The 22,260-nt window shown below is 44.6% G+C and overlaps 1 protein-coding gene across 3 annotated transcripts in view; it reads right to left on the bottom strand.

Moving 5' to 3' along the window:
- The window catches only part of SETBP1 (SET binding protein 1), a 259,245-nt gene that overhangs the window by 126,284 nt on the left and 110,701 nt on the right, over nucleotides 1-22,260 (bottom strand). For 2 of the 3 annotated variants that reach the window (XM_014949414.1, XM_014949415.1), the window contains one exon: nucleotides 14,889-14,960. The exons of the other annotated variant lie outside the window; for it this stretch is intronic. In XM_014949414.1, coding sequence (XP_014804900.1) covers nucleotides 14,889-14,960 — 72 coding nt within the window. The remainder of the gene's footprint in view (nucleotides 1-14,888; nucleotides 14,961-22,260) is intronic. 3 annotated transcript variants of the gene reach the window in all.

Below are 22,260 nucleotides of genomic sequence, written 5' to 3'. Positions count from 1 at the left end.
GCAGAAACGTGACTTTCTGAAATGCACAGCCATATAAGGAGATGGACACAGGTTTGGGGTGAGGTAGAGGTGCTGGCTCAGCCCTGATTGCCAGTGCTTACCCATGCCCCACAGCTCTGAACAGGCCAGTCCCCTTGAGGGAGGCCTCCGAATAGCTTGAGAGAACATACCTGTTTACAGATGTTGCAAACCAATTACATGGAGCCAAATCTCAATGGAAATAACAATAATAAGAAGAATTAGAATGTTACAAACAGTACTCATCTGGGAATCTCAATTAGCTTCACAAACAGTAATTAATTTAGCTTCTTGACTCTCTGAAAGACAGAGAATTATTAATGTTCCCATTTTTATGGATGGGGATATACACATGCAGAAATGCCTATAAGACATAGGCTGGAGTTAGATAGCACATCTTCTCGTGGCCTGTTCTTTACTTTGTGTTACCTCCCATCATATCAGCTGGTATTCTCCCGTTCTTTTTATGCAAATCTATATTTTGCTCTTTTGGACCAAAGAAGAAATGTCTCCAAAGTCTCCTAGGGTTTAACATAACCTGAGTCTGCAGGACTCAGCATGAGACCTTATAAAATACAATTGCTTAGTTTCCCCTGCATTGTGATAGGAAGTGTGTCCATATGGAAACCCACTGGATTTGACTTAGTAACCCAACAGTGAAGTCTCCCTAATGAGATGTATGACAGATTTGGCTTTATTTCTGAATACTGCTATTACCCAGCAGATGACCCTACAAAAAAGTTGGATTAGACATCATGAGAGAGACCTGCCTGCATTTGACCTTAGATGCAGGACATGAAGTGTCAGGGCTCTGAGGGCAGCACTCCAATGTGTTGAGATAACAGGTCCTTCCCTAAAATAAACACCAAGCCAGCCATACCAACAGAGCTGCCTCCAGCTTTATAATCCCTTTGCCATTTTAAATCTCCAGATGAGTTATTATATTGCAACACACACACAATTAGTATGTCATAAACCCTCAATAGTACTCAGTAAGTATATAGAGAATGGGGAGGATAAAAAAAATCTAGTGACATCGATACCGGTCTTAACTAAAACTAATTTACTTGCTTTCTGAAGAGGAAAATTTTTAGTTATCATCAAAATATTAAAGATGTTTGTTTTACTTGATGGTTAACTGAATACGGTATGGACTCAGTGACCGCTGAATTACTGGCTGTTCCACAAATGCTCACGCAGAAAACATCTTTGAATATGAGACTGTTCTGCAGGTAAGACAGGAGGCAGGAGATGTTCTCATCTATTTTTAACTTTATCACAAAGTAGGTTTGTGACTTGGAAAAATTACTTTTTATTGTGTCTTGGTTTCCCGCAAAGAAAACAAGGCTTGCAGCTGGTGTTCATGGCAGCTGTGCTGCAGTGAATACCAAGTGAATGAAAAATATTACTACTGAACTGTGCAAGGCGAGATTTCAGACCCACTCACATTTTGTAGCATTTTGGAGGACTACATAAACTGCCAGGTCAAGGGGACTAAGGTGCATTGCAGTGGCACTGCTGGAAAAAAGAACCACATCCTGGCATGCTCCTCTCCTGGACCCTACCTCTGCTTCAATTTTCCTAATTTAGGATTACTAGGTGGTTCTCCTGTAAATTTCCTTTGCCACGTTTCTTTGATGTGAGCTGGCAGCTTGTTTGCTTTGTGCCTATTTGTGGCCTGTATGAACTGTGAGGGCTGAAAACACATCTAGAGGATCTTTCACAGTTCCTGGTGATGAGGAGGACTGCAAGCAGCAAAGTGTGTCACACATATATTTGTCAGCTGCAGAGCTGAAACCGATAGCAAGGTACGCAAAGAGACCTGATAGCCTCACCTCTAGCTGATATTTCATGTGGCAGATCATGTTTCTGGGGGCTCCTTTGCCTGCCTCAGAGATGGCTAGAAACAAGTCCCGCTGCACCCCAGAGATGCTGTGCTCATCTTACTACACCAGCTGCATGGGACAAAAAGGCCAGGGTAAAACAGGTGCAAGAGAAAGCCCTGCATGAACTGTCTGCTGTTCGTCAGTGCTTAACTACTCGAGTCCTTTGTCAGTCAGGATGGTGCTATTGTGGCTTTTCTATTGCTCCCTGCTTGGGGTGTTCTTGAGGCACCTCCACCCAGGAACCAGCTATGAAGACAAGCCAGAAAGTAAAGCTGAGTGCAGGCCAAAGGCACATGAGGCAGGTGGGAGCAAGGCTGGTACATGCAAATGCACCATCACTAAAGATGGCAGTGGCTGCTAAGGGAGTACAAAAATTGGAGGGGAAGATGGTAGGCACCTTGGAGATGAAGCCACTCCTTGATGTCTCAAATAGGAAGACAGAGGAGGAAATGTCACCCAGCCCTCTCCAGCCTGATCCTGAGTGGCAAGGGAAGGGAATTCAGTTTTTAAAATGTCCAGAAAAATGTCACAGTGGCTTACATTCAAGTTGGCAGTCAAGCAGATGCACTCTTTGAACGCCCATGCGTAGCCCTCTTCTCCAGTTCGCAGCAGAAGAATCACAGCTCTTGTGTGAAGTGGCTATGGAGACACCTATTAATTTCCATGGGTTTGAATATAACAGTGAAGGAAAGCTTCCATTAACTTTCCAGGGAAACTCACTTTGAGGGCGCATGTGTCCTTGAGTGTCTTTGCCATCTGGAGAGACATGAGGTTCCTCTTTCTCTCCGTGAAGCAAAAAGGATTAGCTTCAGAGCCACTACCCCCTCAGATTCCAGCTGCCCACTCCTCAACAAGCTGCATGGCTTCTTGGGAGGATTCTTTGTTTTTTAAACTGGATGGCAGAAGGGGAAGGTGGAGACCACCTTAACATTCACAAAGTAGTTGGGAACAGCAGCAACATCTCTTGCCCTCAAGAAACTTATCACCCCTTGATGATACATTGCCCTGGATGGAGATAAGCACAGAGGGAGGTGGGCTATTCTGGGCTCTGAGCTGGGCCCACGGAAAAGAGAAAGTAAAAGAAAAAAAAAGAGAGAGAAGCTCTTCAAATGAGCATTCAGCGTAAACAAAGCCTATCAGCCCAGGCAAGGGCCCGAAGCACGACTGCACTAAACAAATCACAGTGGAATCAGCAATTGGCAAAGTAATTGGCGTTATTACAGCTGATGGAAAATTTCTGATGCTGCCCATGTTCGCTTTCGAAACACTACTCAGACGTTTAATTGGCTTGGTTCTCATGTAGCTGATTGCTCTTTTTTTTCCTTCTGAAGTGTATTAGGCCTCTATCTACAGACAGAAACTTTCAAATGTGCTTCCCTGGCTCTGTCCACTGGCCATGAGATGGGGGATGAATCTTTGCACGAACTAAGCAATGCAGGAGAGATGTGTAGAGAAACAGGTCTGACTTGGGAAGTTGAACCATTTCAATTTCCATATTGCCCCAGTACTTTGTGAATTCATTTCTAGTACTACCAAATACATGTAAATACTCTGAGTTAAACACAAGGATGAAAATTGCATCTCATGGCATCACCAAAGGGTGGCTTCAGTGATTTAGTCACCATACAGGTAAAATTGCCTTCTTTTCACACACAAATGCTCATGTGAGCACCCTCTGGCATATTTCTCACACTATTTGATAAAAGGTTAATAATGGCTAAGTTCCTGTGCTCAAGAAACTCTTCTTCTTCAACTTGCCAGACCCTTCGGCCTAAGCATCTTCATCCTCTGATTTGAGCCCTCTTCCAGAAAACCAGCTGTCCTCCATAAGTCAGGCCAGCATGGACAGCTAGAGGATTCAAAGCCTTTCCTCAGTTTTTTTTTAAAAGTCCCAGAAAATCATTAATCTGTAGGGAGCAGACAGGTCCTAAGGGTATATGAAATTGTGGAATGGTGCTTGGCTCAGTGCTCAGACACACATTTAGCTTTTTTTTTTACCTCCACTCCCTAGGTCTAGTCTTACCCCCTTGATCTGCCCCTTGAAGAGTATCTAGGTCTAGGAGCAGAAGGCTCTTTCCTTGGCCATGTGATGGGTCTGTAGGGCAGACAAGGTTGTGGAGGAAGAATGTTACTGACCACTTCCCTCCTCTGCTCCTCTAGTCTATTAAGAGTGGTATGACCATATGCTGCCTTACTGGGAAATGTCATTGTGGTAGTAGCTCTGTGTCCACAGGGAGGGATGGACAATTTTCAATTATCAGGGAGTCATTTTCAAATATGCCTTCTCCCTGGAAGCAGCAGGAAGATTTCTGAACCCGCCTAATTGATTCATTCATTGGCTGATTTCACTGGGATACAATCCACTGAGATGTACAACTCATTTCCAAGGAGGAGTGAGCTTGGGGAGGTTTATCCATCATATCCTCCGTCATCGCAAATTGAAGGAAGCTTCAAGCTGGGAGACTCCCAACGCCTAAGAGAGAGGGCATTTGACAGCATGGATCCCAGAGATTTCTGGAGCTGATGGAGAGAAATTTCCTTGTTTCTCCTGAAAAAAAAATCCCACCTCCCTGTGAAGTGGTCTGGTGTGTGACAGTAAAGGACACGTTGGAGGATCTGAAAGGTGGCCTTTCAACAGCCAGTGTTGCATGACTGGACCAAAGTATGGCCCCTGAGTGCTTGGCTCTGTCAGAGAAGAGCTGTCAGCACCCCAAGAAGTCAACAGGGAGATGTCCACTCCATTCCAGTTTGGTGCAAGCCTTTGATTCACACACCATATGAGCCTGTCTACAAATGGGTAAAGCTACCAAGCAGAGATGCAGGAATAGGATCCCAGGATCAGATTTGAGAAGAATAAGGTTTGTTCCTAACAGTGCTGCTGTGGCTACAACCAAATCACATCACATCACTTAATGGTTTCTTTCCATTCTTGGAAATGGTCATAGCATCCTTCCCTGCTTTGTGAGATGCTGAGAATTATGTGTGAAAAGCATGACATAAAAACTAAGTATTGTCACATAAAGCAAGATGAAGCTATAAAAAGAAGCCAAGGTAATGTGGATGCCATTAAAATCCTGACACTGAGTGCTAGAAGTGGCTTAAATTTGCTGTGGTACTCCCGCTGTTCCCTTTTATTAAGCACAGGAAAATACTGCCTTGCAGATAAACATTGTGATGTTGTAAATGGCCAGAATTTAGCGGAGTCCATTATAATTGATGAAAATGTACCTTTCATTAGTTTATGAATGCCTTATTCATGTAATTTTTAAAAAAAAAATCCAGAAAGAATGTTTTCCCTAAGCGAGTGCCAAGTTCTGCTAATACACCTTCATCTCTCCCCCAAGGCTGTCACTCCTGTTGAGGAAAGGCTCTTGTTACACATCCACAAGCTTTCTCCACAGTCCTCTTGCAAACCTCTCCCAGTGCGATGCACACAAACCCAGTAACAGCTGGCCACAGCTGGGTGCATTCATAGGCACCAAGAAGCCTTTTCCCACTGCTGCCTCGCTGCCTCAACCAACCCTTCAACTCCCATCTTCACCTTTTAATATCATACTGTCTCTGGGCCAAGAACAATAATATATTTGCTTTATGATGCTCCAACCATGGCAGGGATTTTTATGGACTACCACAATATCATCTTCTTAACTGTGGACATGCTGCTGATTAAAGGGGTCACATTGGCAGCAAGGGAATCTATAATGTCTTTGTTTGTTCACAGGAAGGATACACCAGGAGTTCAAGTTTCTCTCTCTAGCCTCAGCCTCTCAGTGCTTTGATCCTGACCACCTTTGAGAATAAAAGAGGAATTTAGCTCTTAAATGTGATTCTGTCACTGGTGTCTCGGTTAACACCATCCATAAAAGGACTGGTTTCTTTGTTACACAGGACAAGGCTAAGACCACAGAGTTGAAATAGGAGTAGGGGAAAAAAAAAAAAAAAAAAAAGATTTTTTAGCTAAAAAGGGCCAATCATTAACCATGTAAATAAATGAGTGGCTATTGAGTTTTAATAACACAGTCTATTCTACCACACATTCATGATGAGGGGTGAAGAGAAAACATTTTGAGGCTTTGAAAGATTTTTAGTTTTTTTAAAATTAGAGAATTACACGTTGTGGTATTTCAGTGCTACGAACACCTGCTGACAGTATGATTGCAAAACAGGACATTCTTGAGGCTGCAAGAAAATGGGCACAAAAAAGAGAATCCTGTTATCAAGTAAAGTATCTGAAGACTGTGGTTGAATGCATGTTTTTCTCTCTGACTTTTTAAAGCGTCTCATCCTCAAATTCAAACAAGCAGATGGCTGCCAGAAACACTCAGAAACCAGCAAGCTGCTTGTGTTGGACACATCGTTTTGGTGTCTTGACCTCTTGATTCCCACATTGATTTTTATTTCATTTGGGTTTGATCCAAGGCAATTGGAGAGGATTTCAAAGTCACCAATGACCTCTGAACTTCAATGATGGCATTTTGGGGCATTTTATCTAAAAGAGGAGATAAGGGCAGAAATGGCTACTCTGTCACCATGCAATGAAAAAAAATATAATGACATCATTTGTGGTTTCAGTTGAAGCAGCTCAAGTAAGCTGCTGAGGCCGTACTGAGAAAAGGTGATATTGCTGGAGGAATAAATGTTTTGAAGAGCATGTAACAATGGCATCACCTCCTTTTGCTGATAGTAGACAGCCACAACTGATAACAATGTCAGAACTAACTCCATCTTCTTGCAGAGTAGCAACTCTGAGTTATAAGTCATACTTGCACCTGACTGAGTGTCTGAATTTTTGTTTCTTCCCTCTGAAAGAGTGTAGAAACAAAATCTTTGATAAGAAGCCAGGTCCTAGGAAACACCGGTTGATACAGAGCTTTGCATTGCATCTTCCCTGCAACTCAGACTGCTCTAGGCACATCAAGCCTGACCTCGCTTCCTCCCAGTGAGAGATAATATATGTTTCTTGTTCCTCACATAGACTTCCCAAGAACATTGTCTTGAGCTTCATCTCGCAGGTGCTAAATGACTTGCCATGCAGGAGATAAGCTAAAACTCTCAGATGAAGGATAAGGCTGAAAAAGAATTTGCTCCTTGGGAGCAACAGGACCTTTCATGATGTGGGTAAAGGTCACCTGCAAGGCAGAATTAAGCTGCTAGCATTATCCAAAAAAATCCTGAGGTAAGCACCCCCTGACACACATGCCTCCCGTCACCTTTAGCCATGTTCCTCCATATGCTGTGGGAAGTTTCTCAGACCCTGAGATATCTGAGTGTGTGACCATGTTAGCAAAGCGAGTCACTCAAGGTTCAGAGGGCTCCATGTCAGGAGCTGCATGGTCTGCTGTGCTGCTTCTCCTTCTGCCACACATCACGAAGGTTCCTATGACAGGAGTGACCTAAAGAAAAAGGATCCTCCAGGTGTCTTCCTAGAGATTTCGGTGGGTTTTGTTCAAGGGGTTCTTTGCTACTACCAGCCTGCTCTATTCATACCTTGCCATTCTGCCTGATATCAGCTTCAAGAACAGCAGGTCCTGACTACACTGAATCAAAGATGCAGCCACATTCCTGGTGGGGAAGTGACTGAGGGGAGTGAGGCACCGCAGAGGGTACCATTTCTCCTAATTCCCTCTTGCTAAGGCATGTGTAAGGAAAGGTGTTTTCCTCCCTCACTTTGGTAGGGATTCCTTCCAGTCATCTGAGACTCCTGTTTTTACCCTTCCACCATGATCCTGCACCAGCCATAGTGGCATGGTGGAGACGCTCCCTTCTCCAAAATGCCTACATCTCCCTGCTCATCCTTATCAAAGTTATGCACAGCTCACATCTAGGTTACTTTCTCCCCAGCGCTCTTATTACTGAAGCAGTGCCACTTATTAAAGAAACAGTGTCAGTGATGGTACCATCTCATAATGCAGCTGCTGCTCAAATGCAAGAGACCAGAACGATAGTATTCCTATATGAAGAGTACTGTGCCAACTGATTTTGGTGACATATAGATAAAGTACTGCTTTAATTTATCTGGGTCTAGTAAAATCTGAAAAGAGCTTATAGGAAATCATGCCTATATCTTAGTTGATGAAATTCTGGGCTGCTTCTGGGAAGACTGACAATTGTAAAATCATTCTGCCAAACTTTTATTCACAGCTTCATTTTGAAAGCATTGCAGATACAGCAAAGACCGCCAAGCTCACAGTGGTGTGTGTGAAGGCACACATGGGAATGGAGACCACCACATTTTCTTCCTCCCAAGGCAGCCTCAGGGGCCGGGTGAGCAAAGAATGGATGCTCTTGACACTGCCAACACACCTCAATGTTGCAGGGCTTTTTTCCTCCTGACTGATAACTTGAGCCTGAAGTCACCTCCACACGCAAACCACAAAAGCCTTCGCTAATAACTTTGCTCATGATGCTTGGAGAAGGCTGCCAGAGGTCTCAAGCCATCCATCTACAGCTCGTCTCACTCTTCCCATGAAGAAGAGCACACTGGGACATTGATTATTTTGGCCAGCCAAGCTGCTGCGCTGCAGCATTAGAGGAGAACACCAGAGCTGATGCAGCTTGATTTTACCAGCGCTCTTTGCAACTGGTTTGCTGCACCCAGAAACCACAGAAGGATGAAATGAAACTGTATGCACCATATCTTCAGGTCGCATGTGTACCCTTGTGTTTATGTTTGTGCTTATTATTACATGCGGAAGGAGGGTGTGCAGAAAATATTGGTCCCTGGGGGATAGCATGCCTTAGCCATTTTTAAGCCAGTTGCTCCGCAAGTAAAAGCCAGGATTCTAGCAGGTAATGCCTGCAAAGTTTGATGCCTTGATTTCTGCTGTGTAGATCAATATTAACAGTAATATTGTATTTCCAGGGCATACTCAACTGACAGAACTATTGATTATTTGGCATGTAGCAGTGCATTGATACTTGAGAGCAAACTGGGACACTGGAACAATAAATGTGCAGTTGTTAACAAGCAGCATGGGGCATTGAGTTTCAGTGACACAACTGGGATATCTCTCCCTTTGTCTAAAATGGAACATCTTTAACATGTCAAAAATATAATTTACTTATCTGACTTGCTGAAACACCTGGGGAAAATACCTCCTTCACTGAAACTTACAGATTAAGGTCATGTTTCCAAATATGTGCCAAATTACGTCAATATTTTTTTCCCCACTGTGACCAAACACCTGAGGTATTCTTGTAGGGAAAATGTTTTGCTTAATATGGTTAAACATATATCAGACCACCTTGTGCATGAACAGATTTCAATTAAAGAAAAGATAATTAAACATTACACTCTGGTTGCAGTGGTTGAGCCAAAGTTACTTTTTCATCTGGTTTTTGACTCAGTGTGGAAGAGTAGTTATATATATTTTTATATATATATTTGGATAGTGTGAACCTGAAATAAAACTTTCATTATCAAAGGGTTTTCTAATATTTGAAAGATATAATGCTATATTCTTCCATATATATATAAGTCTACAATTGACTCTTATGGATACATTTAACTATCAACCACTAAATAATTAAAACGAAATGGTATAGAACACCAGTCTTATGCTGAAACATATTGAAAAAGGAGTTTTCCTATGGTGAGGGAGCAAGACATACTTGCTGTGAAGAAAAATAACTTGTGGCACTCACTGTTGCAGGAATAAAACAACTGAATGGCTTAAATTTTTTTTATTTTGAGCTTGGTGAGGCAAGGGAGGTGACTAGTAAATATGTAGGAAATTCACCTGAATTGTACATAGCCTTTTCCTGGGATAATATCAGTGCATTAAACCCCATAGGCTTAGGTGCCTTAGCTGCTGTCTACCGTTTGAAGAGGTCAGGACCAAGGGAGGCTGAATCAGCCTCTGATGGTGGCTCCCCTCTCTCTCCCACTGCTGAAAATTGAGTTTAGGGTGATGGAGTGCAGTTTCTCAGTTGGGCCTTTTCAACCAGTACTAAATTAAATGTTTCCAGAAATATTGCCAGGCATTGAGGCCAACTGGCACAGAATGACTCGTATCTCTGCTCACAACCATATCTTAGCTTCCTTAACACAGCAGCTAAATGCAAACAGCTCACTGGGATGAACCCTGATCCATGCTTAGGAATGATTTAGGAGTCTGCTAGTTGTCGTGGACCAAAGGCGTGCCAAGGGCTGGTCTAGTAGTTTGAGTATACCCAGTCACACTCCTGTGCTGAGCTACATTCCCAGACACTACTTAACTTGCTTAAGACAGATGCAGCCAAAGATACTGGCATGATATATGTCCTTCTTCCCCTTTTCCTGCCCAAGATCACCTCTTTCCAGTGAGGAGAAGGAAGGTATGGCTCTAAGTTTGGTTATAAAAATAATCTTTTGCTGTTAATGTTATCATCCTTATTCAGTGACAAACTGGAGAATACTGCTGTTGGCAATCTGAGAATAATTGCAAGGAAACAGATTTTATGTGTTTAAAATGACAAAGATGTTATACATGGGCAGCTTAACTTCACAAACAAACCACTGTCCTCTTTTTCCCATCCCACACTGATACTACATCTTCAACACTTCCAACTTTAAATTGCATACCCCCAAAAGAGCATCCCACCTCAGGCAGTTGCCATATGCTCTGACCATGCTACATTGTCCCATAGTAATGTCTGTGCTGAGCTGCCCAAGGCAAAGCAAGTCTGTTTTCATGGGTGTCTCTGAGCCACAAGAAGCTGAACACAAGACCATTAGAAGAATTGTCTACATCAGGGCAGGACATTCTGGCAGAAGACATGACGGCATTAACTCCAACAGACACCAAGAGGGAAGGCCTGGGTATGGTGTCACCCCAGTCTAGGCACCTTCCTACATCCCAGAGGGACCCAAGAGCTACAAGGCAGCAATGTGAAGTAGAGGAATCACTTTGTACCTACACACCCTTCAGCACACATGCCACAAAGCTTTCTCAGTAGAAAGGTTTCAAAGCTGTTGACAAAAGCTCTTACCCTCAGATAAGAAACATTCAGAAGAATCCATCCCTTTGAATGGCTTCACTGTCATCCACGGGCATCGCCTGTACAGCAACCAACTCATGGTTTGCAGAAGGTGCTCGGGAGGGAGCACCTGATAGTGAGCCAGCTGTATTTCAGCAATGGCACTGTCTCAGTGAACAGACATCAACAAGGCTGCTTTTCCCAAAGAAAAGGTGATGGAGACTTGTTTCAGGCAGCTGGTGCCTCCTTCCAGCTCCTATTTGAACACCTCTGTGGCCCTGACAGCTGCAGCTAAAAGCACCATGTGGGCTCAGAACCTCAGTGTTTTCACGGCAGCTCCCTGACTTGGGGAGCTATAGTGCCAGGAGGACAGAGGATAACTTCATGCCAGCAAATCACGCTTATGATCTAGCGCAAAAGGCAGGAGGAGTGTGAAGCCCAGCAGGCACCTGATTGAAGAGGCTGGGGGAGATAAGAGGAGACAGTGTCCCGCTGTGCATTCCCTCCACCTCCATAACCTTCTCATTTTCAAAGAGTTTCTGTAGGGCTGTGGCAGCTATTGTTCTCCAGACCTGGTGCATCAGCATCCCCACTACACTGACAGTAGTTTGGGATTTGCACACCACCACCCCTTCTCCCTCTTCCCATCGGGAAAATGAGCAGATGCTTTGGCTTGAAGAGGAAGTAAAGCATGTGCAACCTGCATACCCCCACGTTAGTGTGTACAGGGCTATGTTATATACTCCATAAGTGGCATGGGCTGCTTGGGAACGTGCTCGTGCTCAGACAGACCCAAATGCATTTACATCACAAACATGTGCCCTTCCTTTCTTCCTTCCAAAAGTGGCCCCAGCAGCCAGATCAAATTTTGGCACAACTGTTATTGATGTGCGGAGTCAGCAATCAATAAGAGTTCCTTTATGCTCAATTATCAAGGAGACTGAAGGTTCATACTGGCCATTAAGATAAAAAGGAGGTTAATCTAAACCTACAGCAAAGTTTAAGGAATAATCCTGCGCAAGAAGACAGGTAAGATCAATATAAAAATTGTTCTTGTTTCTCCATATAAAAAAAAAAAAAAAAGAAATACTATCAGGACCCTGCTTTTTCAAAACCTGCTCTTTTTTTAAAAAAAAAAATGAAGTAAGTTTAAGCATCATTGTTATTATCTCAAATATAAGACAGAAAGATTTTCATGTGTATGTTTCCCTTCGCAGCCAGATATCCATATTCACGACATGTTAAACCCCAATTCAGGGACTGCAGCTCCCCTGTGGTCCAAAGACTCAGGGTCTATTTTGTGTAGGTCTTTCTGCCAAAATTATGTTATTAGTGATAGCAAATATTGCAAGGTCACCCAAAGCCTTGATAGAAACAGGAGGGTAGGAGAATATTAGGAAGAAAACATAAGCTGTAATATCCAATTGTAGTTGGCAAACCGGAGAATGTTTGGATTGCCTGTACCAGTATTTCACTCCCTTGTTTTCAAACGATCGCCCTGGCCCCAGTGATTAAACACCTGAATATACTGAAGAAGGATATACACAGGAAGGATCCCATGATAAAAAGCCTATTTCTGGCCCTCTTTCCATCACATCATAATCTGTCCACTAATATGGCTTGAGATCTCAGCTGATCAAAAGGTCATAAGATGCTACCGCTAAGTATCGCTCTGTCTCTGTTCAGCCGCAGGCATTTTTACTGCATGTAGCAGGCAGAGGAATGCAACAGCAAAGCCTTCAGATCTGTTTGTATAATAGATGAAGTCTTTGCTATGTGGCATTTATCTTCCTTCGGGGAATCTCTAGTTCCCAGTGAATTTAAATAAAACAAAGGCAAATCATATCTCTGCACACTGTAAATATATAACCGCAGAGAATGTAAGTGTACAAAGTGCTGACCATCCTCAAAGTCATCCAAAATCGAGGGGCCCAAATCTCTGAGAACGTTATAACAAGCCCAGTGATAACATAAGAGAGACTGAAAGATACATCACTCATTTAGACTATTGAAATGGTAAAAATTATTTCTTTAATTTTTAAAATGAGCAAAAAACAAAAACCAAATAAAGGGGGCTTATTAGCATGTCAATAGGAATAATGGAGTGAAAATGGAGGGAAATCTAATAAATGGGGTGATGTGTTTCTCTGTGAGTAACGCTGGGATGGGCAATTTTCAAATGTGCTGGGATGAAGAAAACACCAAACCACGTCATTCCTACCACCAGCTGGTCACGGCTGTACTGCAGTGTCCCAGTGAGTCCATCGGTCCTGCACTGCTCCCACCCCTGGATGCCAGCCATCACTTCCAGCACTGACTTCTCTGGCCATCCCTGCAGCTAAGCAGCTCCACATGGGCCAAACCGCAGATGGCTGCCCAAAACAGTAGGGAGAGAAGGTAGCACCTGCCACCTGAAGCCCTCATCTAGTGGGTCTGTAGAGATAGTTTCTGTGAGCGTTATCACTGGAAAAAACAGTATTTTTTGCCTCCCACATACCTGAAGTGTTGTCACAACCAAATTAAACCCCTTAGTGTTTCCCAGACTGTCCGGCTGCTCCCTGGCTCTCCAGATGCAGAGCTCTACACCAGGACCAACAGACAGTTTCTTTAACTGCAACTGGCAGTCATTTTGCTCCTCTTCGTGCTTTCAAAGCTGAGAGCCATCAAAGATTAGCGGAAAAAATCATGACTATTTTTCCCTAAGAAGCAGTAGTGGTAATAGGCTTCAGGAAAAATCCTCCTAAATGCAAGTGATAAGCGTAGACTGTGTGAAGGCTGACAGGTCTGATTATAATTATCACTGCGAGAGGACCAGGACTAACCTCCCTTTCAGAAGGCAATGACAATTCCTGGAAGGGAACATGCAAGTGAATTATCATAAACAAAATCATTGCAAGTGGAACTGTCTTTCACTGGGAAACTAAACAAGGCCCTGATTTGAAGGGGGGAAAAACCCAAAACCTCGAACCTTATTACAGTTCAGCCCAGTAGAAAATGGCATTCAATCATATGCTTAAGTTTCACTGACTTCAGGATGATGGGAGCAAAAGAATGAAGGGAGATACTTGAAGCATGGGATGGAGTCTTACATGCAAGGGGTATTTGGAAATAAAGAGTATCTGCTGATACTGTACTTAAAGAACATGCTCTGCAACATCACATGAACAGAGAGTCCCAGAGACCATGTTGGTTCAGACTGAGACAAATATTCAAAACTGAGACAAAAATCAGGCAGTCTTGTACCAACCTTTTCCCCCTTCCTCACATCCTAGCAGGAAGAAAGCGAAACAGAAACAACACAGCACTCTTCAAATTGCATCTATACATTAACTGAAATAACACAATTCTAGCTTTTCTGCAGGGTTTTGAGGTAGATATGGTAGGTATTATTCTTTCAAGATCATCCTGCTCTAACCTTCTTTGTGCTTTCTCTGACAGCATTCTATTTTTATTAGGCTGCAGGTTGTTTTGGCATTTCTCACTCTCTTTCCATTGGAAACTTGGAAATAGAGAAACTTGGGCAATCTGGGATAAAAGTAGCAGTACAGTAGCTTTTTCTTTCTGAACAAAGGGAAATAGATATTAGCTTCTTAATAGCGGGCTATAACTGCAGAGGAGATGAAGAGGAGAGACTCGGAGTCAAAGGCAGTTCTAGGAGTTTCATTCTCATTATATCTCAATGGAGTGAAGCAAATAAATTGCGCAAGGAGACATATGGAAGCTCACTACGCAAATGGCCTATTTAAGGCTCTTACTTCCTAATTAGGTCCTGGTGTCAGGAGGTTGGTAACAATTATTCACACATAGATCATTTGGATACAATACAAACTGTTCTAAAACCCAAACCATCATAATGGCACGCATTAAAAAGCAGCTCTATTTAGCTTGATCTTTTTAGACGCTTTCACTTAGCACTTGGAATATCCACGCACATCCTAAATTTCACGTCTAGCACTGCAATCATGGGTTTGAAAGGGAAAAAAAGAAGAAACAAAAACCTCCACAGCAAAATCCCATTGTTCTTACCTTGTTCACAGATTTCGTCACGGGACTCTGCACAGGGAACCCACACTCTCTTCCCATATTTTTCATCTGATTCTGTGGTATTTCCCAGAGCAAAGAGAAAAGAAAGAAGCTTGATTGTGGGAATAATCATGCAGAAAATGGTCACAAGCATCCAAATTTTCATTCTGCCCTCCTCCATTTTATTACATCTTTCTATGTGCCTACCACCACTTGCCATCTGGGGCCCTCTGAGCACCTGATGCTGGGGTTCACTCTTGGCCCCACTCAGTTTTGGAAGGTCTCCCAGGCTTCTCCTTAACCCACACAGATGTGTAGGTTTCTCCTCACAAGTAGGTCTGGTAAACATATTGGCATCATGGGGCCATCACGGCTTTCCCTGGCAACCGTGTGGCATGCAGTGAGCTGTGATGGCAGGGAATGGAGACATGGATTCCCAGGACAACCCATATTGGAAAGGCTTGGGAAGAGCGGGAAGGTGTCACAGGATGCCAACCTGCCTGCTTTGTTTGAGAGTTAAAGCAGGGAGCCAAAGCCAAGGATTACCACATTGGAAAACCATTTAAAACAGGGTAAGAGGTTGTGATTCAACATCATGACCACTGCAAACCCACTCGGCCCAGTGCTTCTGCATTTCTGGTACAAAAATGAGATCTCCCTCTCCCTTTCTTTACATACTGCCTCCTCTCCTCTCTTTGTCCACCTCTCGAGTCCTTCACACAAAGGTGAAATATTTTGCATTTTCACCTGTGGTGATGCAGATCAGAGAGTGTTTTCTTTGCTTTGCTTTTCACTGATTTTGCCCAAGGCATCCTTTTAAGCAGCAGCCTGTGCAAAGATAATAGGTGGCACAATTCTCTGTAACTGGAATCAGCAACAAATCAGCCATCTGCCACTCCAGGGGTCTGAGATTAACCCAGCTACTGGACCGTGACTGCAAAGCATTTGCACATTTAGATTACAGAAATGTGAGGTTACCAGTCCAACAAAATAAAAGACTGGGAGTGGAAAAGGTGTGGGTAGAAGGGGTGAAAGATAGCCTTCGAAAAGTCCTCCGGATTAACCTTTTTAGACAGAAGTCATCTCCTAACAACTCCAAGCAGGCAACATTTCTCATTATAAAGTGTTAAAAGGATGAAGGATTTGAAGGAAGCAAGTTGAGATTCATGAGACCTCATGTATCAGGGAAATACGTCCAAAGACACTTCTTTGATACAGGGAGAAATAAAAGCAAATACGTTCGGCTGCCTTGTTAATGCATTGCAATGCTCCTTGGAAGTATGACCAAGGTGCTCAGATGGCTTATATGGAACATTTGGACAGTACAAGAGTAATATTTTTGTCCCAAGATGCACAAGCTCCCTTACACCTGACCATTGTCAAGACACAAAAGAAATGAAAGAGGTCTGCATTCTTAAATATAAAGGTTTTGGAAGATCTCTTCGTTTACTGTCCTCGGTTTACCTTCCTGAATAACAAACATCACATTACTACTTTGTGCACACAGATGCATTAATTTTTGTCTGTATCTCACAGAGATAGTTTCTATGGATTTGTTGGGAATTGTTATTTGGTAACTGAAGTATCAAGAGGTTTTAATTAGTAGTAAACACAAGTTGGCTTTGCATCTAAAAGCATGAGCCACACTCTGTGCAGGTGCATGGCAGGTTAGGACATTTGCCAGGGTCTCTTCTGCTCCCTTTGAGGTAGGCTTTAATCCCCATTTCTGGCATTTTCTTTTGAAGGTTGGCATTCCATGGTCAGGCATATCACATTAAAAAGAGGAAGTTTTGGCCAGAAAAAGTGGCGCAGCTGCAGCCAAAACTATCAGCAAGGACTTCTGGGAAATTCAGGCAAGGTCTGTATGGTGTGTACCCTTGGTGAGGATGATAACTTAAATACATAACTCATCTCATTAAGTCCAAAGAGGCAACTGAAAAGCAAACAGCATATGCATACAAAAACATATATTCTTATGCATTTACTTTATTCACAAATCACCGAATACCAGGTTGGAAAGGATCTCAAAGATCATCTGGTTCAGCCTTTCTTGGCAAAAGCACAGTCTAGGCAAGATGGCCTAGCAACCTGTCCAGCTGAATCTTAAAAGTGTCTGATGTTGGGGAATCCACCGCTTCCCCAGGGAGATTATTCCAATGGCTGATTGGAATATGAAAGGAAGAAAAGGTAGAATCAAGTGGAAGGTACAATGGCACACAGATTACTCCAAGTTACATGGTGAACCCTTTTGTTGACATTTGATATTGGTTGACATTTCTTCATCCTCTCCAAGGTTTCCTGGGCCAATAACTACATACTCCTCACTTGTGACCAAAAAGAAAGAGAGAAAAAGAGATGACAGCACCTCCTCTGTGCAAGCCCAAGTCTATTTGCAGCAACCACACAGTTCAAGGCACAGTTGAGAGGGGTCAGCCACTGCAGACATCCTACTCCATACAAAACCTGCTAGTGTCACCTCAGATATGAGTGCACATTCTATCAGTGTTAATTTGGGACTGGGCTTTTGATCCTCCACAGAGGAAGGACCATTGATCTGTGAGGAGCTGTGAGAGGAAGAGGGTGAGGAGAACAGGCTGGATACTAAATTCCCCACTATTTATCACAGTATTTCCAAATGCTGCTAATTGGGCAGAACTAGATGGTACAAAACCAGGTCTGTGTCTCTTAAACCAAAGGTGAGATTTGAAGTCGTTTGGATATATATTAGGGCATGGTTTTCAGGTGAGAGAGAGGTCACGGGGATCATCCCACACCTGGGACTACAAACTGGGCCAAGCTAACAACCCAACAACCCACAAGCTTCTAAGATGCAGCAAGTTAATGAGCCTCTACCCATGCTATAGAAAGGTCTCCTTGAACTTGACCTACTGGCTGTGTGAGTGCTAAAACTGCTGTTAAAACAGGATCTGGTCCCATTTTCAAACCCAAACACCAGGGTTTTCCCTTTCTCCAGTCTCCAGTTTCTGTAAAGCCAACCTAAAGCTTCAGATCCAAATGCCAGTGTGATCCAGAAAGAAGCATGTGTGTGGTGGGGGAAAAATCTTCAGATTCAGCATCAACTATTGAACTACTACAAGAATTCTTGTGTTGGCAATAATTTTAAATGGCTTTTAAAATAATCAAAACCCCATTAAAAAAAATAAAAAGATACCTTTATATACCATTTCTTAGACTGTGAATGGAGGGAAGAAGGGACCAACACAGGGCAAACCCTTTCCTTTCAGGCAAAAATCACAGCAAAACTCCAGATTATCCCTTGCGAATCAATCAACCTTATGGATTGCTGCTGAAGTTTCAGCCCTGTATATTTTTGTTTGTTTTACCCAGGAAGGCTTTGCAGGAAGGGGCTTTTGCAACCGTAGCACCGACACTGCATTAGCCAGGCGCTCCACTGAGCTGTGGAGCTGCCTGGAAGTTGCCTCATTCCCCAGCAAATGAGAAGCGGAGGGGAACACCGACACAGGTGACGCTGCACCTTGCAGAGATTCGTGTGTCCTACAAGTAACCTTGCCTTGCATCAGGATACAGAGCCACGAGAGCAGCCTTATGGGTATAGAGAGAGGAGGAGGAGGACAGAGAGGAGGAGGGGAAGGAGTGGCAACAGGAAAATAATCAGAAACCTCCCTGGGAATCAAGTCTTCTCTTCCTCCCTAGGAGGAAAATATTAAAAAAAAAAATAAATATCCCTCCCCAACACAGAGATAGCAGAAGGGGATGAGCACACTCGCTCCTTCTCTGCTTATAATCCTTTCCAGTAAGCATCTTAACAGCCATACGAGAGCTAGAAACTGGCTATGAGCAGTAGCAGAGCATTTCTGCCAGGGACTTCCCACGCTGCACCAGCCCCAGGGTGCAGGGGGCTGCCCTCCTTCTCCTCCCTCTCTACACCAAGTCCCCAACGAGGGTCAACTTTTTTTTCCCAGCACCCCCAAATATCTCTGAGAAAGAGGGGGACAGTGGGGGAGAAGAGGGCCACATTTAAAAAGCAGGAAAAAGGGAAGCGGGGAGGTGGTAGAACAGCCCTGAGCCCAGCCAGCGGCCCCGTGGCCGCAGTCATTCACATTCCCGGCACGTTTCGCTGCTCTCCAGTGCAGCCCGGCTTCGAAATATTAGTGCAGCGCAGAGTGCCATTTTCGAGCTGCTGCAGCTCCTTCTTGGCACCGATTCAGCTTTTTGTCTCGCCTTCTCCTCCGAGGAAAGAAAGGAGGAAAAAATAAAGCCCCACCGCTTCGCCACCAGGGCCGTCAGCCTCCCCCACGGCACCCCACACCCTGCCAGCCCACTCCCAACTGAACCCACTCGGCAAACATAAATCTCTTCCCACCTCCACAGCAGCCAGTTCACAGCCTCCTTCCCCCCCTCCCGCTTCCCGCCACTCTTTTTCACTGCTCTCTCTCCTTTGTATTCCTCTAAATTTTCCCAGCCAAGCGTTACAACCTTCCATACACCCTCCCCCTCCTTTCTGCTCCATCCCCAACCCTCCCGCCTCCTCCCCTCACATTGGCAAGCAAAAATCATGCCATGGTTGCCAATACACTGGTATATCCTCGGAGCGGAGAGCCGCTGCACCCGCAGCACGCCTGCCAGCTCCAACCCAGCTCACAGCTGCCCCAGCACAGGAGAGCTGCAGTGCTCACGGACACACATACGTGTGCGCGCACACACACACGTGTCACAGGGCAGGGCACGCTGTGTTTGCATCCCTTGGCATTACTGCAAATGCAAACTTCCTGCAAGCTTGCGTTTGGCAACCGAGTTCCTCCTCCTGCTTGTGGGGCCGGGAGAAAAACAGAGGCGGAATAACAAGGAAGGGAGGGTGTATTTTTTTAAGCAAACCCAAACATGGCACTGAGAGCTTCCACCAACAACTTCTCAGCCTGCTGTGCTGGCAACCAGCTGCCCGTTCCAGCCTGGCACCAGCTTTGATTTGTTTTTCTCTCCTCTTAAATGCTCTCCTCCCACATATTTATTCCTTTTTTTTTTTTTTTCCCTTTGTAGTTTTTTTCTTCCTTTTTTCCTTCTTAGCCTGTCCACAGAGGGGCTGCTTCCCTCTCCCAACCACAAATCCGAAGCATCACGTGCGGAAGGAGCACCAAAGGGAGTGAAACGTGATATAACACTTGATGGACGAAGAAGGGCAGGGGAACCTCCCATAAGTACACACAACATATGTATGCTCTTCTCTGAGGAAATAAGACAGTGAGAGATGTCCTAAAAGCAGGCAACTGACCCTTGTACATGCCAGGATGTGCAAACCCCAGCCTCCTCCATGAAGGAGAGAGGAGACAGGTTTGGTTGGAGGAAGCAAAGAGGTTGAGGTAAAATATGTGTTCTCTGTGGAAAGGACCTGAGAAAGACAACTTTCAGTCAGTAAGGTGACTCCAATTAAACTAGAGTTTGAAAAACTGACACCTGCATGACAGAGATAAAGTGGTGCAAAGTGCACGTTGTGTGGAACCTGAAGGAAAGAGATTTAGAGACAAAGTATAATAAGGCTCATGATGATGCTGAGGATGGCCTGGGAGGAACATGGACGGAGGAGAGAAGATGCTCTTAGGATTTTAGCATGGTGGCAGGAGTGCATTAAGCTGCAAACCAGGCTGGACACCCTGAGCAGCTTATGGCCCTGTAGGCAGCTGCTGGTGTCCCGGGAGATTCTTATAAGCTTGGTTGGACTGCTTGGTCCACTGAGATACATGCGGAATCCTTGGAAGCCACAGGGATTAGAGGGTGGTGAAACAGATGGGCACCTGGTGCCTCCACTCCCTGTGGCAACGAGTCCCTCGGGCAGCCCAGCAAAAGCGCCAGGAAAAGACTGGTCCTTGTCAAACATGGTCTGGCCACCTCAGGGAATAGCAGAGCAACCGGCTCGAAATCAGGGTCGCAGAGACAGACTGGGAGACAGACAGACAGACAGGCAGACAGCATGCTTGGGGTGGTACAGACAAAACATCAGTGTCCTGAGCAGCTGCCTAATATGTATCTTGGCAAAATCTTGCCTGGCTGTGGATGAAGCAGAAATCGCAGGCTGGAATCGTAAACGCGTCAGTTGGTCTGATTTTTTCTTCCCTGGCCTGCATGTATAACGCAGGAGGATAGCAGAGTGCTGGATTACACCATCTAGCTGCCAGGAGCCACATGGAGGAGCTGGTCCTTCGGCTGCTGCTAGCTGCTGCATGTGGAGCAGCTGATGGGCAGGCACTGAAATGGACTTAAAATAAGCAGATGCCCTGCTATGACTGCACTCATTAAGGCACGTGTGGCTTTGCTTACTTAAAACTAGCCTCTGGGCCCATGGCCTAAGGAGCACCTCTGCCTCTGGGACCTGTCTCATGTGCAAGATCCATGTTGGAGTTTTCTCCAGGCCACCACAGCATGGCTGGAGCTGGCTGGGTTGGATGGAGCAATATCCAAGTAGGGCCACCAAACCTCCTCTTCTGAGTTGTGCTTTCACTGTTCCAGGCTCTTTGCCTAAGGATAACATCCAGCATTGGCAATGGATCCTCTCAATGTCTGCTTCCAAAGTCAGCCAGTGTCCATCTGAATCCTCTCTTCCAGCTGGTTTACACGTCTGCTTTCTCTTTTTGCTATTTCTCAGGCTTAGGGTGGGTTTCTTGCCCTTCCCTCCAGCCTTCAGTACCAAGTGCTGGCATTTGGCAAGGCAGACTGGGGTCCCTCATGTGTCCATGGCAAAGCAGACCCTGAAACCTCAGTTGGAGAGCACTGCAGATGCATCCCCACCTGAAGGCATCTGTAGCTCATTGAAGTTACTCCCAGATAGAGGCACTTTCAGATTCTTTGAGTCGAAAGGCGCTATAAATAAAAGATATTACAGACTAACGAGTTCTCAGCTGCAAACTGGAGTGGGAAAGAATATTTTAGCATCCTCTTTCTAAGCACATTAACTCTTGACAGACGTAATTGTTCAAGTCTTCAGAGCTGAAAACTTCATGCAGCATGCAGCACATTGAGTCCCCACACTCCATCTTCAGCCTCAACAGCTCTAAAATCCTCGGTGCCCGAATGCAGTGTCCTCCCAGTGCAGCAAGCACCCAAATATTGTGTCATTTTGGGGGTTGCAACAGAAAATATACACTCCTTAGTTATCTTTCCCAGGAAAAACTCAGCCTTCGCCACTGTAATCTCACAATAGACAGTGCCTAAAGATTTTTATCAACTGGCTTCTGATGCTTCCCTTCCCAGGGTGAGCAAGCACTTTGTATCAATCTGGCTTGCTTTAGTGCAGTGACCCAGCGCTGTGCTCCGCTGCTGAAAGTTCAGGTCCCAGCTGTGGGGCTAAACTCTTGCTGACACTGTGCTGATTTCTCCATCTCTGTCACCCACATTGCCAGGG

Source organism: Calidris pugnax, unplaced genomic scaffold (assembly GCF_001431845.1).
Source record: "Calidris pugnax isolate Ruff unplaced genomic scaffold, ASM143184v1 scaffold144, whole genome shotgun sequence".
Classification (NCBI taxonomy): Eukaryota; Metazoa; Chordata; class Aves; order Charadriiformes; family Scolopacidae; genus Calidris; species Calidris pugnax.
Note: the sequence above shows the minus strand (reverse complement) of the source record. Positions and strands in the feature narration are given on the sequence as shown.